General features: G+C 30.8%; 1 protein-coding gene across 2 annotated transcripts in view; it reads left to right on the forward strand.

Annotated features, from left to right (window-relative positions):
* Positions 1-16,700, forward strand: part of LOC111062180 (ras-related protein Rab6) — an 18,976-nt gene continuing 2,276 nt past the window's right edge. The window contains exons 1-7 of one of the 2 annotated variants that reach the window (XM_039422793.1): positions 1-340; positions 1,335-1,393; positions 5,476-5,529; positions 8,830-8,935; positions 9,780-9,985; positions 11,449-11,515; positions 12,844-16,407. In XM_039422793.1, the coding sequence (XP_039278727.1) occupies positions 274-340; positions 1,335-1,393; positions 5,476-5,529; positions 8,830-8,935; positions 9,780-9,985; positions 11,449-11,515; positions 12,844-12,911 (627 nt within the window). In that variant the 5' untranslated portion in view covers positions 1-273 and the 3' untranslated portion in view covers positions 12,912-16,407. Of the gene's footprint in view, positions 341-1,334; positions 1,394-5,475; positions 5,530-8,829; positions 8,936-9,779; positions 9,986-11,448; positions 11,516-12,843; positions 16,408-16,700 lie in introns of those variants that run through there. The other variant, XM_039422791.1, reaches the window with a different exon arrangement.

Below are 16,700 nucleotides of genomic sequence, written 5' to 3' on the forward strand. Positions count from 1 at the left end.
CATTTTTAGTTTGTTAGAAAATCTCTTCAACGGGAATGAATTATTCCAAGATTAAAAAAAACATCGGAAGATTTTCTTTTATATGAAATGCATGATCTCTTTACTGACCTATTTTGACAAATTGCAGAATGCTCATATAGAACGTGGCTCACGAAAACCCAGTTATCGCCATAACGCCATTGAGCTGTCAGTTTGATCCGTGGACGGGTGTAATACAAATGTGATAGTTTTACGGATTTAGTTTTAGAAGTTATAGTGTCCAGTGATTCCGAAATGTCGTCTGGAGATTTTGGAAACCCTTTAAGAAAGTTTAAACTTGTCTTTTTAGGAGAACAAAGCGGTAGGTTTCCACAACTACACACCCATTTAGGCTATGTTACAAAATTTTCTTCAATAATCTTTTCATGTTTACAAAAATTGTTATACCAATCACAGATTTCATTGTTTTACTGATTAAATTTCTTAATTAGATTATGTTTTGCTATTTGGTCATTATGTAATTGAGTGTGATTTGGGATAACTGTAATTTTTGTAGGCTATTAGACCTACTACAAGTAGGCTAATAACTAGTCTACCTGCAGTAAAACAAGTTGTACAGTACGGTACTCTTATAAATATGGTAAAAAAATGTACATAAAGACATCAACATAATTGAAGTCGTAAGAAAAACTTCTCAACTATTTAGTGAATGGTCTAACTTGGATAGTGTTTTCTTAAGTTTTAGATACCTAAGTATTAAATTCGTCCGTTGTCTCAAATTCCTAGTATTCAATCTTTATCAGGCAAAGACGGCAATTGCAATGATGATAGGTTCAAATTATTAAATGAAACTATTAATTTCAAAGAGTAATCCTATTGCCTATTTCAAGTGTATCGCCTGAGACTAAGAAGCTTTTATTGCACTTTTAATGCCACCATGCTGGGTCGCCAGTTAGACACCAAGTACCCGAGCTAGTTGCTGAAGATGATCGATTTCTTATTTTGTTCCTTACTCTCTATGCTTTTATTACCGCACTGGTTGCCGGTTTGGCCCTTTCTTTACACATAGACACCACGACTAATGACTCTGGTGGTGTCACACTTGCCTTGTTGACCCAGCCTGGTGACATGATGTAATAAACTACAAGCCCAAGTATTAATATTGATTGCTAAATAAGATTCTACAGTCAAAAAATGTTCAAAATCCTATGTCTTTTGGCTTATATCATCTTACTCATTTTGTTGGTAGCGAGTTCATATTGCCTAAGCTAGTATTAGATGATTGGGAGCTTTTGATAAACGTTTCATCTGTTTTTCTTCCATTAATATTATTCTTTTTTGTTTGTTTTTTCCAGTTGGAAAAACGTCTCTAATTACAAGGTTCATGTATGACAGTTTCGACAACACATACCAGGTGAGGATGGACATTTATGAGTAGATTTCCATTTATATCATTCTACTGGTTATGGCCAAATCTCCCCCTGCAGCGTACTAATAATGTCAAATTTTTAATTTCATTTGTATGTTCTTTCAGAGACCTTAATACGTTTTTGATTAGGAGAATGAAATAAATAATTTCAATTTACATTCGAATAGACGTAACGTTAGGCATTAAAATATAAATTCATTAATACTAGGCAAGCATTTAAACCCACACAGAGAGCGATTTGCAATCCTATAGGTATTGTCAGGGTTTCCAAAATAGACTGACAAATTTCGTGAGTGGTTTCCTGACATTGAAATAGACATTATCATAAATAATCATGTGCTCTAAAATGCTTTGTTAGCGAGATAGTAATGACTAAAAATGTGCATTTTTCTTCAAATTTTCAATTTATAAATATATATAAATATTGGCGGCCAAGCACCTCAAATTATGAGGCCAAAACGTGATTTTCCTATTTAGGATAAATATAACTAGGATAGTAAGTTATTGTTTAACTGTATCATAAATTAGATTAATAAATTAGATTTGTAACTAATAAATTAGTATCAAAACTAAATTCTGGTTAAAAAATGTTCAGTATTTATCTGTCTGAAATAAACTCAAACCTCATAATTGATAACTTCATAATTATTGCTATTTTATTGATTAAAGCAGAGATTTTTCAAATGTGTTATTTTTTGCCTTTTCTGTTTCCTTTCAATCCTGATTCAACAGTATTGGGTGCGTTTTAGACAAAAAAGTAGGTTAACTGAATATGTTTTCTGAAATAAATTATCTAAAATTTCCTCTCTTTTTAAATGTCAATAAAATGTCTTTTTAAAGATAGTCATAGTTATTTATTAAATTATAAAAATTACGTGTTCAGAATATTTATTTCATTATCTTGAAAGTTGTTTTTTAAACGAATTTATAAAATAAATGAATTGAAGATAAATGTTAAATGTTCCGCCATTGTTATCTCGTTAACGAAACATTTTAAGATCCATATTTACTGCAATGTTTTTTCTTATTTTGATATAGGCCTAAGGAAATCACTAATAAAGTTTGTCACATTCGAAGTCGACTGGCAGAAAGCTTCTATAGCTTCTCATCACAGGCAATTGGATTTCTCAACAGCCTTCCTAGGGAAATTCAGGAAAAACGGGACTCTTGGTTCTGTAAAAAAATAAACTCCAGGAGAGACCACTCACTTCAGGATTTGTGTGAGGGACCTCTTTTTGGGAGTGAAGCACCTCCACAGCACGAATAACCGTCCAGGTTTTTTCACTGTAATTGGAAACTTTAGACACTGCCTATCTGGTAGTCCCAGTCCTTGGCAACGACCTATCAACTATCAAGATGAAGTAGGTTATCTCTGAACAAATAGATACCCCTAGTCGCAGCTGAGTCTAGTTCTGAATAAAACTATTAAACTACCCACCTACAGATAGGTGTAGTTAGGTGGGTGAAGCTACTCACCTACAGATGTGGAGTGGACTGTCGATTAATTTATCGGTGCGGGGATGGTTGGAGGTTTAAAAGGAAGCCAACATACTCATTTATTCCTAATAAAAAATTACGGCTTGCTAGGGTGGTTGACTCAAACAGCTGACAACATCTCAGATGGTCGACTTATGTTAATGTTATGCATAGTAGCGTCTTTATGCTTCAGAAGTGGTAAATCGGTCCAGGGATCAACTTGTAAGACCGCGACTGTAGATTAAACGCTAAGTTTTATCATTTAACATATTTTCATTATGATTAGGTTACAGGTCTCAATTTTAAATCTTTTGAAAATGGCGAAAATATTTTATTTTCCGTTTTAAAAAGATCGTAATTTTCAACAACACAAAAGATCAACACATGCATTCCCCAAACTTTTTCAGTAGCCCTTTGTTTTATAAAAACAATAAAAAATATGTATTCACAACCTCAGTCAATCTGAGCTCAGAAGTTCGAACTCAGAAAGTCAACAAGGAAAATGAGAAGAGCGCCTCAATACTGCGAGATTTCAATTTGTCTAGTTTTTTGAAAATAACCTACAAGGTTCTGTTCAATTAGGTTTTAATGTTAAAAGGAAACGTTTGGGAGGTTGGGTTTTGGCTTATAAATGACAATGTGTTAATATTATTTGATATGTGTTGATAATTTTATATAATAAACTAAAATAACGAAAAGTTGAACTACTCGCACATTTGATATATCGCACTTACGAATGACATCCAAAATTAAGAACGAAATTACAAAAATTCACGAATGAAATTGAAACTTTCATTAAAACTGAATAATAATAATAATAATAATAATGCTTAATATTGGCGTTGTCGGCAAAACAAAGTTTGTGCGATAGCTACAAACATTCAGTAGCCTAAGTATTCAATTAGAGAAAAGTATTTGCAATTGAATTAGAAGTGAAAAGTTAGCAGCAATTGAAGGAAAATGCATACAATGCTACCGCACAGCCCATTCACATTTCAATTCAAATCAAGAAGTAGAGCAGAGATGAATGAACTGAATAGTAAATCAAACGTAGATTTGAACACCACTGTGTAAATGTTTTGAAACCTCCTCCTAGCCACCACCTTTCCTAGAATTTGGAGTCATGTCAGTTGAACAGCTAAATATTAGAGATATTAAATATATCATATCAGCAATCATCTCTACACCACATCAAACTAATTATATTTTCGGATCTGCACATAGATGTATTGTGCCTCGAGCTGATTTAACTTTATACTGAAATCACTACAATTACATTACAAATAAACAGAAAATTATTATTCCAGAACATTTTATAAAAATAAAAGCGACAGAAGCATTTAAAACAAAAAATTGAGAAATGGATCAAGACCGAAAAGGTAGTCAACATATTTTTATTCTATTGTAAGACGATCTTTGAATGACTATTTATTTCCTATTTCAATCTTATACCAGTACGAGGTTTGATTGATAAATGATACAATGAATGCAATGAATAAATATTAAAAAATCGTGGTTGGTGTCATATGAAAGTGTATCCTCTACACACCTACATAGTTGAAGGCAGTGCGTACATCTAAAAAATATCAAATCTTTAAAAATAATCTGAAGCTATGTAAACGGTAATTAAACACAACGTTTTTCGAACCCAGGACGCGATACTTGACTTGACTTCATTGCCCAAGATTTAGTGAATAATAATCTGGAGAATTATCTTGAGGAGAAAAATAAAAATAAAGATGTCTGTTGCCAGTGGAATTGTGCTCCGTGGCAATTCACATCACTGTCATTTACGTAGATTTTCACATCAGACTCTGCACCTTCAAACAAGTCACAATGATGCACATGCATAATCCTTATTATACCGTTCTATAAATAAAACTAGTATACTCTAATTAGGTTACGCTCAATACAATGTAAAGAAACCCATAAAATTCTACAAGGTTTGATAACCAAATCATCGGATCAATACTGGCCATTACAATGAAAGTATCAATTAAAAATAACAATATTGGTAAATTATTATGCCAAGCTATTTCTATTCTGCTGTTACTCAGCTATCTATTGGCTTGTGTTGAAGAATTACGAAAAAACAGGTATAGTGAGGTCCACGTTATAATGACAGTATTTGATCAACTTTGATGTTGCAATCCTTGTCTATCATTCGACAAAGCAGGTAGTACTATCATTTTCTAGCTCTGCAACGATGCCAACTCTGTTTTTGACAATGTAGATATATAATTAATTAAGGCAGAGAATAGGCAACGCTGTTCTTCTATCTTTATCCACTGCCATTATAACGTGGACCTCACTTTAGTCTACTGTATTTAATTCATAAGGCTTCTTTGTTTAAAGATCCTAAGTCAAAATCAAAGTATCTTATTACTTTTCACTAGATATATTTCGTTTATCCATATTTTCCTGCTGACATCTCATAAGTTAAAATTACCATTATTTCCTATGTTTATATGATTACCATCATAGCCTATGTTTATATGAAATTTAAAATGTTTTAATATTATTGAAAAGTTTCTTCCCCCATAGTGCACCTCATTACAAATCAACTGATATGTATTATTGATTTTTTTCAGGCAACTATTGGAATAGACTTTCTGTCAAAAACCATGTACTTAGAAGATAGAACGGTGAGTTTTATGACTACCACACTAATAAAATAGATCTTATCTGTACTATATCCGACAAAATACACCATTGTTCTAACACTGATTACCTCACTTTGAAAAAGAATGGCTTTTTACAAACATATTTTTTTTCATTATTTTTTTCATTAATTGATCATTTATCAACCAATTACTAAGGGAAATCCCGACAACATTAGCTTGTGAGTTTATTTGTGTAGAAGTCTATTGTTATTTTTCAGCAATTACATTTTAAATGTAATTTGAAGAGATACTACTTCGATTCTCAAAGTAGGCTCTCCTTGCATTAAATATCAAGGTATGCTAGAGATGGAACCCAGTTCCTTGAAACACGACCGGACTTGGCTTAACATAATATAAGGAGTTAAGGACTACTATATTGTCAAAGTGAAATAAGATTATCAACCAATAGTTGAAGTTAAAATGAAATGGAAAAAATAATATTAATTTGTTTGGAAGGAATTATTAATTTGAACTGTTAACAAAAATGTATGTTTCTAGAAATCTAAAGCAAAACAAATAATGTTAAAATAACAAGGTTTGAGATATCGATGTGCAGTTTTTGCCATTTGTTTTCTCTTGAAATTATTTTTTATTCATAAATCAATTTAGATGTTGAATAATTACATATTTCAGCCTATCACTACAAAAATCCAACTCGTCTTGAAATTGAACATGATGTTGAATAAAATCAAGAAAACTATTTTCAAACAAAAAATCACATTTAAAAAGCAGACAAATATAAAAATTTTGATGATAGTATTGAACTGAAAATTTCACATTACAATTTTTTCCACGGCAACCAAAAAAAATGTTTTGTGGTGATATTATTTTGTGCGAAATAAATTAATTTTTGAATGCATTGAAAAAAATCTTGTATACAATATAGACATATACCTAATCCAGTTATTCATAGCATAAAAGCCTATGACAAATTTTTGCCATTCAAAAATTAATTTATTTCGCACAAAATAATATCACAAAACATTTTTTTGGTTGCCGTGGAAAAAATTGTAATGTGAAATTTTCAGTTCAATACTATCATCAAAATTTTTATATTTGTCTGCTTTTTAAATGTGATTTTTTGTTTGAAAATAGTTTTCTTGATTTTATTCAACATCATGTTCAATTTCAAGACGAGTTGGATTTTTGTAGTAATAGGCTGAAATATGTAATTATTCAACCAGAATTTTGAAGCGACAGAAAAGTAGTTTTCGAATAGAATTTCCAATAAAACATGTTGTAAGATTATTCTTGTTGAAGAAATATTAAGATTTTTCCATAATTTTCACAAACTTTGTATAATTTCACTATTTCGTTCTCATTTTCATCATCATAATTGTTGATTATTTGAGATTATTGACCTCATTTGCCCTATAACTCCATAGCTGGAGTCCTTGAAACGTAATCTTGAAAAAAATCCCTACAACTGCTGCAGCAGTTTCAGTGTTGAGTGTGAAATCATCCAAATGAAAAAGGAATTTAAAATGAATGTTTGTAACACAATTTTTGACTTTGCAGCTTTGTTGAGACTAGTTAGGAGGTGAACTCATCAAAAGTCCCCATCCCTACCCCTTGTTCTAAAAAGAATGAGGGTGATTTTAAGGTTGTTTTTTTATTTTCATGCATATGTCTTGGGAACAATGCGTTCCAACGACATTACTAACTGAACTAAAATTAAGATTGATGATCTACTACAAGTTTTTTTCAGTATATATAGCTTTGTGATATTATTTCGAACAGTTCTTACGATGTCCGCTCTTCAAAAGTTGGAATTTCGATTTTCAATGGAATAATTTTCTCCTTCGTAAATCAATTCTCTCAGAATCATAGTACGTAGGCCTACAGTATGTGCTAAAATATCTACTTTCTGATGGTACTTCGGTATTATCCATCCATCTAGTTTGCTTCTAAGATTGTTGATACATAAAAAGTTTTCCTTTCAAATGTATGTTATTGTAAGAGAAACCACGTATAGTTTTTTATGATATTCTCTGATCATATTCGCGAGGTTAGAGATATAGTGTAGCCTATTGATATACAATAATCTAATATGTTTTGCCCTATTTAAATACGAATATGCACTTTATAATGATGCAGGCATTCTTCTATTCATAGTTCACTCAATATTTTTTTGCAAATTTATAGTTTTATTACAGAAATATGTTACTTCTTGCAATCAAATTTGAGTAAATATTTTTTAGATTTAGAAAAGATGTGCACATCTAGCATTCATTGTTTGGAAAGCATGCTTCTTTCAACGAAATTATTCTAATTTTCACGTTCATTTTTATTATCTAAACTTACTCTCGTTTATACTAGTTTAACGACTGAGATTATAAGCAAAGTGAGATAAGAATTTATTACTATGTATGGTCATTAGGACAACTTTCAGAACTGTTATTTTTAACAAATTCGCTAATCTCAAACTTTAAGGTGTTAATCGAATTTAATCTATAAGATAGGCTGGCCTTTGTAGGCTAATTACTTTTAATATTCCTCAAACATTGGGAAATATTGAGAGGGCTCAGAGGAATGCACACAGTACATTTTACAAAATTTTACTCATCATTTATCTTCTAAAATCATGGACTTAAGTGTATTACTTCTCAGTATGATATTTCTTTTCACTGTATATGTTTGCTTATACTTATTGGAATGCGTTCAATATACAACTCTGTAACATGTTAATACAGCATTGTTGGCATGTTAGCCAACAGTTGTTTGTTAGTGCAAAAGTTACTATTGTCTATGGAAATCTCAATTTTGGAGTAAGTGCCTCATTCCTCTGAGTCCTTCATTGGGCTACATATACTATGAGGTTGGACATTATTAAGGTTTCCTTTGTACTGATGAAATTTACTTGATGATTATGATTATAATAATTATAATCTGAAATTAAGTAATCAATTTAATAATGTATTCAACCTACATTTATTGTAAATTATGGTCAACTGTTATTGAATGTAATTATTTGTAAAATTTGAATTGATATTATTATCATTATCATTGATTCTATTCCAATTTACTAGTTAATATTCTGACCTAATATCTCATCTCTGAATATCTTTACCTAATATATATTTTATTATGTGTATGTGTTTTTTATGTATCATTTATTCGTTTTATGTGATGTTCGTGATGTATTGTTTTAGATTGTGAATTAGTATTGTATTGGCGGGTCAAGTGTAAGAGAGGGCCGGCTACGCCCTAACTTCACCCTCCTAGGATTAAAAAGGCAGCAATTCAATTCATGTAATATTAATGAATGGTTTTGTTCGACAGGTGAGGCTTCAGTTGTGGGATACAGCAGGCCAAGAACGATTTAGAAGTTTGATACCTTCATATATTCGAGACTCAACGGTTGCAGTAGTTGTCTACGATATAACAAGTCAGTAACAAGAGCTCTCATCTAGTAGAACTTTAAACTTGCCAAATGCAGTCTCATCTCTTTTCATAACTCAATTTATTCTTGCTCAGTCTTTAAAAATTATAGTTTAAATTTAGCAATTAAGTGCTGATTGTTATTGTTTTTTATTTGAGGTCCCACTGGAATCAACCTGTTTATTCCAAAAAATACATAACTATTGTTTATAATAAAAAATATCTGTTCATCAAGAAACTTGTCGTTTGAGTAGAACATTTTCGCCTCAGGTTACAGTTGAATCTCAATCCATTCCAGTTGAAAATTCATTTTCAAGAATTATTCTCTGTTTGATTCATTGCTAATATTTTGGGAAATGTTAAAAAATAATAACTTATTACAATCGTGCATCACTAAAGAACACATTGAAAAGTCTTTTTTAATTTGTGAGAACATTGTGACTGGCGTTTTGGCAATGGGATAACATAACCAAAAGATTGGTTGACTAACTTAGAAGATACTCTTCAGAGATTTAAAGGAATTTCAGTTATGAAAATACCACCTGTAACCTGACAAGTTTCAGTTTTATCAAATACATTGTGGTTTCATAATTTAAGTTGACAATGTTACACATTTAACTGAGAATTAGACCAGCTACCACTTTCTTAGCGATCTATTCATTTTTATTAGGCTATATTTTAAGTCCTCTTTAGATTTATTTACTTTTGCACTCGTACTGTCTTCTGTATAATATTGGTCTATTCTTGTCTAGGTTTAGATTATTGGATTTATTAGATTATACTTCAATTATTATTCTTAAAAAATGTATGTCTCGTGAATTGATTTTAAGAGTAATTTTGTTGAATTTCAGATGCGAATTCATTCCACCAGACGTCGAAGTGGATCGATGACGTGCGGACAGAACGAGGGAGTGATGTGATTATTATGCTAGTGGGTAACAAAACCGATTTGTCCGATAAGCGACAAGTTTCGACTGAAGAAGGTGACCACAAGGCCAAAGAACTCAATGTGATGTTCATAGAGACCAGTGCTAAGGCTGGCTACAATGTTAAACAGGTAAACATAATTGATTGCATCCGATTTCTATTATGGTATGGATAGTTCCCATATGGCCGCTGCCGTTTCAAGCTTTTTCTCCTGATTGAACCATCTGCTGCTGTAATTGAATTTAATTGTTAAAGTATCTTCATTAATATTACTTTATCTAAAAGAGTTGAAACAAATAGATGTCGCATGCATAGTAATAAAAATTATGTATAAATTATTATTATAGGTATATAAATTATATATTCAGGCGGTGGGACCTTCCCGCAAGGGACGCCCCACCAACAAAAGCCATACGAATTTACTTTATAAAAATAATTATACAAATCTTGAAAACATCAGAAATGCTTAGTTGATAATGCCAACTATAGTATACAAGAACTCCTTTCAGATTAAAACTCATTGTAAAACACAATTATTGAGTTGTGAACAAAAATGTTGTATTTATAGGTATACAATGTCAATATATATTATTGAATACTGTATAGGCTCTTGCCCGGTTGTACAAAAACCTGTTGAATTTTAATCATGATTAAATGTCTCAAGAACCAATCAGATAAGGCTTTTCGAAAAAAAGGCTAGCATTTAATCACGATTTAACAGGCCTTTGTGCAATCGGGCCTTAGACTGCCTCCTGGAGTTGTTACGTATATATTTTTTGTTTTCTATTGGATTCAGTACAATCAGGACCTCCTATAATAGTATAAAGGAATTCCTGGTACAATTTACTCAAAATACGTTTTAAAATAAATTCAAAGTTTCTAGACTAGTCTTAAATGTGTAAATTAGACTATAAATTCAGTATCTTCTAACCTTGTAACAGTTATGGAATGAGCTGACATTAATGTGTCTTAACATTCAGGGATTTATTGGCAGGTAAAAATGTATACATACTTAAAAACTTGAGTCCTTCAGCTGTCTTCCTTATATTACATAGTGTTGAACAATAATTATTATCACTCACCGGAGTTATCTTCTTCTGATTGAATAATACAACATGATACTCTCGTAACACTTTTTATCAATTTATGGAATTATTTTCGTTGCTTATATCGTTATAGAGATATTTTGCAATAAATGAGTGATTATTCTACTCAGTACAAATTCATACTTGAACCATAACTTTTACAAAAAAAAAGAAAACAACTATTTTACCGTATTAACTTTGTATGTAAATTTTGAGCTTATAGTCAACTGTGTTATGCTTATAAAAACTATATTTCATGATGAGGCATCTAAATCTTACTTCTGCAGAGTTTCAAATGTTCCAATAAAATTATCTTCTCTAATAGAACATTAGATTTTTAATGAATGTACTCCGTCTAGTGTGGAACGAGTTAATGAAAATAGCTCCTCTTTTTCCGCCGATATTGTTATTGATAGAATATCTATCTAATTTGTATATTCTATGTTATGGGCTGTGATAATGTTGAATAAAGTGGTGTATAATTCGAGTATGTGCTTTTGAATTTCAGCTATTTAGACGTGTTGCAGCTGCCCTTCCAGGAATGGATTCAACAGAAAATAAACCACCCGAAGACAGTATCCTTTTCAATATTCACTTATACTATAGTATTACCATTTTTCATTCATTTATAATATTACTAGTTGAAGGTTAAAGTTTCCTAGAATTTTGGCGTTTTGAAGAACTCTTCTATTACATTACTATTTACTATATATCCAAGCCAATAATGGAGATGCGTTTACACTTGTTGAAAAACAATGCATTAGATATCCACTACGCTTATCACTCGTAGTACAATCTAATTATCAAGGACTAATCATTCGTAGCACAACAGAGTTTGAATAGGATTCTAAATAACGGGAGAAGTACGAGAAAACTATCTTATCACACTTTTAATTCATCTGATAAAATTGAAAATCAAAATCAACTTTGACATCTACTGGATTTTTTTTTAATAAATTGGATAAAATTGATTTTATTCTATTTGCATAGAATAGTATAGTGTACTGTTTGATCGTGTGTGACCAAATGACTGGTGTGAAGGAGGTGAGTGGTGCACGATGCTGTACATTTGCCCATGCATATCCTATCTTTATTGACTTGCTCGTTTTTAATCACACAGTTTGCGTTGTCATTTTTTGTTCCATCGCTAAGATGAATTACACAGCTTTAATTCGAAATGAATTTGTATTGCTTTTCACTGGTATGTAGTACAAAATCTATTTTCTCATCGCTCACCCATTTTTAATCAGCATTAAAGAAAGGAGTCTACTGTTTTCAATTATTTATTTGTTGCCATCGATTGCACGTCAGCTTTATGCACTTTTAATGTTGTATGTATTTTCTTTGCAATATTTTCAACTCCAAAAATATTTATTATTTATTTCTTCCATTATTAAATATTGAATGTAGAATGGTTTATCAAACTTGTTATTCGAGACTTGCAAGTCTATGCCTGGCGACAAATGACTTAATTCACATTCGCTTCGATTCAATTTCCAAATGTACAAGGACAATATTCATTCTATTAGAATACACTAATGCTATCACCCATTTTAGGGGCATTCTTCATTTATACTGGCTTCCAATTTAATAATTCCGATTAGGTTCTTGATTCAATGAATTGGTCGAGTGATTGAAGAAGCATTGCTACTTTTCCAAAATTTGCTTTATTCGTTGAGCCCTTTCTTGTAGTATATACTTAACTAACTTTTCTGATTTTGATCAAAATGCAACATCAGAAATACCTTGCTCAGTAAATAAAGAAAAGTATCGTTCTGTTCACTATAATATTTTATAAGTTGGGTTCAAGTTGACTATTTACACATTCTTTTTCTTCTGTTTTGCTTTTATTGTTATTTATTTGTTTTTTCCTTAACTGGAACTCCTCTTTTCGAAACTGCAGTGCAAGAAGTGATTCTGAAAGAAACAGCCAATGACGTTGAGAACCAAGACAGCAGTTGCTCTTGCTGAAGGTGGATGATGATCTGATGTGTCTGGGTGTTATTGCCACTGGTCAACAATAACTTGACCTGTTCTGTTGACTCGTCTTCAGTTTGCTAATCACTAGATTCTGCATTCGCAAAACGTTCTATGTGAAATATATCGTGGAGGGTTGTGGTGCAACAAACTCTTAATTCAGTTCCAGCATACTAATAATGATACATGCTAATGTCAACATTCTAAGAACAATAGATTAATAATTCCATGCAATATTTGTTACTTAATATTTTGGTACTCACCTGATGCATATAGTCGTCAGGATTGAATGGCTTGTAACCGTTTTTATATGAGTAAAAGACAATAACATGTTTGAAATCCTGTTATCAAACAATGCATGAACCACCAAAATGCATAAATGGTTGCTTTTTATAATATTCCCTGTCTCTTATTTTTTGCATTCACAATGTTCTGTAGTTTATTTTCAAGTTGAGTGTTGAGACTGCAACGCTCACAAATCATTCATTTAGGCTAGACCGAATTAATTGATGGAATTTTGTAAAACAATTGTGTCCAAGCTCTTGAATGATCATTTTAGTATACCTTTATAAAAGCTTGCGTTTATAGTTATGATTTTTGAAAAAGTATATTCAATCAAGTTTTCTCTAGAAAAAAATTCTTAGAGTGTATTCCAGAAATGAAATATTTTCATATGTGTACTGTGATGTAGAGATCAATGATTTATGACATTTGATATTTTTGTATTGATTTAATTTCTGAATGCTTTAAATTTTTATTGAAAATCTGGTGCAGCTAGCAGGTTATTGAATAGGTTTTGATTGATATTTAGTATTATTTATTTAGTTTATTGCACCAATTCACATTCAAAATGAGTATCACTCGTGTTTAGTAAAGGTGAGCAGAATAATAGTTTTGTTTAAGTGGCTTTTATTGAAATATTTCTCAATATTCCCAATGCAGTACTTTGAATATTGAATTTATAACTCAACAGTATTATTTTTGTAGCTTTGTAATGGCCTAAAACTCACCTTAACCATTGTAAGATTTTTTCAAGAATAAATTACAACAGTCTACACAGTTTTGAAAATGATCAAATTGAGAATTATTATTAGAGTAGACCTTTGTTAGGAACAAGTGTGGGCGGAGCCGGCCAAGTTCAACAAAATCCAAGTTAACCGCAGAATGTGAAGGAATAATAAGTGAAAGATCTTTGCCAAAAAACATCCATGTCTCCTTTATTTAGAACTCGCTTTACTTTTGCTTAGTTATTTAATGTTCAGTTTGCAGTTATGCTCACTGTAATGTACTGAACAGTTGATTGAACTTCCTTTTTTGGCAACACAGAAGTTGTACTGTTCTGAAAACTATAATATTTAACACAAACATTAAAAACTTGATTTTGTTGAATTGGCGTGTATAACAACAGTTTTTCTCCATATAGGATCTTGATTATCCGTAATTCCCTGTTAATGGGATCTGGATTTACAAGGCTCTACTTCATTTATCTTATCGCAGAGTTACGCTATTAATTTACTAATAATATAGAAAGCTGAACACATTATTGAATACTTATAGATTTGTATAAATAATAGAATTTATTATTGAATTGGAAATTTACTTGTAAGCCATTGAACTCTACTTGTTAAATTTATTTTTCAAGTGTTAACTACCTATTACTGGAAAATAATAATTTGGAATTGTCTCTATCATAGGAATCTGATTATTTTTTGTGAAGTTTTAAACATTCAGGACGAAATGGAGCTGAAAATTCCAATAAGAATTGGTTTTTTGTTTTCAAGGTGAGCAGTAGGGATTGATTCTATTGAAAGCATTGGGTGGTTCATGCTGTAACTTATGATATTATTTATGAACTAATCAAATTTTCGTAATCGTAATCGTTATAAGTAATAATTGTTTTCAAAGCAGCAGAAGCCATATTGAAAATATTAGCTTTTTGTTTTGAATGATTTTTACTCTTACAATAAATTGTACTACTTTATTAATTTATTGTCCAATTGTAAATAGTTATTTATTTATCAGTCTCACATTATTGTTATAATGCTGACTGAAGCCTTTAAATATATGTGATCTTCACTTATCATACATTTGTTACATCTTTGATCCTAGCACTTCTTGAGCATGTTATTCCAAGCTTAATATTCAATATTTTAACTCCCTCCCATTTTTATGTTTGAAATTATCATTTTACATTGTGGTGGAGACGTTAGCACCTTGTATGACGTAAGTATGGATCACCATGATGCCTCAATTCATTGAGATGTGATTTTTGTCTGTGTTGGAATTATTTGCACTTTTTCACGATCACGAACAACGTCGAGTATCGTACAGTATTAATGTTTGTACAAAACAACATCATGAAATGCTACTTTCGTTACCGTAGCCTACACGTTACAAAAAACTGGTTATCCATGTGGATCTGATAATTTCAATCAATTAAATCCCTTCAAATTTCCTGATATCAGAAAATGATCATTATCACTCATTCCTATTGCAATAATTATTTTTGTTTAACTGAAAATAAGGTACAAATTAGTTTGAAAAATAATATTCAAATTATAATACAATCAATTTGAATCAATTCAATTATTTGACATGACATTATTTGATTTTATGGTTATATGATCCTTTCGTATTATATGACTATATGGTGAATTGTATGCTAAATGTTCCTTGAAAGAACGCTAAAGTGGCTTGATTTTTTGGAATATTTTTTTGGGGCCTTACGTTCCAGCTTTGATGCTCATTTACAACAGCTTGACTTGCAAGGTGAAATTAAACATGTTGTAGCTATTTCACATGGTAGGCCTACTTATATTTTTAGAGATTGTTGAAAAGTTTATTTAATAACTTGATCAAAATGTTATTGGTAGCTCATTCTATTATCCTTGGAAGGTTTAGGTGTCATGTTCCTAGTGCAATAGGCCTACATGGATTCTCTATGCCTATTGAAAGTAAATTAATAAGTGTCTTCTTTATATACCGTATGAAATGATTTTAAACTCTAGATAACGTATTACAGTACTTATAAGATAATTTCTGGTAACAGAAATCTTATTAATAAATAGAACTAGATAATTATTACTTGTATTGTGGAAATTAATTTCAAAAACATTCCTTAAAATATATATTTGAAGAATATTTTTTATATTGTTATTCAGGTTTCAATTTATATTTATAATTGATTTAAGAATTGGTCTAGGGCCATACTTTAATACTTTATCCATGATCAAAAATTATAATTTCTAACTGAAGTTTAAAACGTGGATTGTTGTGATCTAAAACGCTATTATTTTACCAAATATTAATTAATAGGCATTTTTACTGAATACATTGTATGCTGATGAAACAATTTTTATTACTGTGAGTCAATTACAACAGAAGCATGAAATTTAAAACTGAAGATCTGTATTAGTTTTCATAAAGATATAAGCTCTATCTGAGTTTTTTTTAAATAATATCCTTATACATAATAAACAAAAGAAAGTGCTATGGTGTCATGAAGCAATAAATTACCTACATGTAAATAACCTTAAGGTTGAATTTTTGTTTTTAACTGACCTACTAAAACCTTCTTACACTTCTGGTTTTGATGAAAAATAGTTGACATTATTTAGGGACTACATTATATTAAGAGACTAAAGTTGACAGGCTTGAGAGAACATTATAGAGATTAGATTATACTGAGACTTGTTAATTCTGAAAAGGGCAGGATAATAGCCCATGTAGGGTATCATTCAAATTTTCAATAAAACATATTTGCAGTTTTATCATTTTCAATTT

Source organism: Nilaparvata lugens, chromosome 1, assembly GCF_014356525.2.
Source record: "Nilaparvata lugens isolate BPH chromosome 1, ASM1435652v1, whole genome shotgun sequence".
NCBI classification, from domain to species: Eukaryota; Metazoa; Arthropoda; class Insecta; order Hemiptera; family Delphacidae; genus Nilaparvata; species Nilaparvata lugens.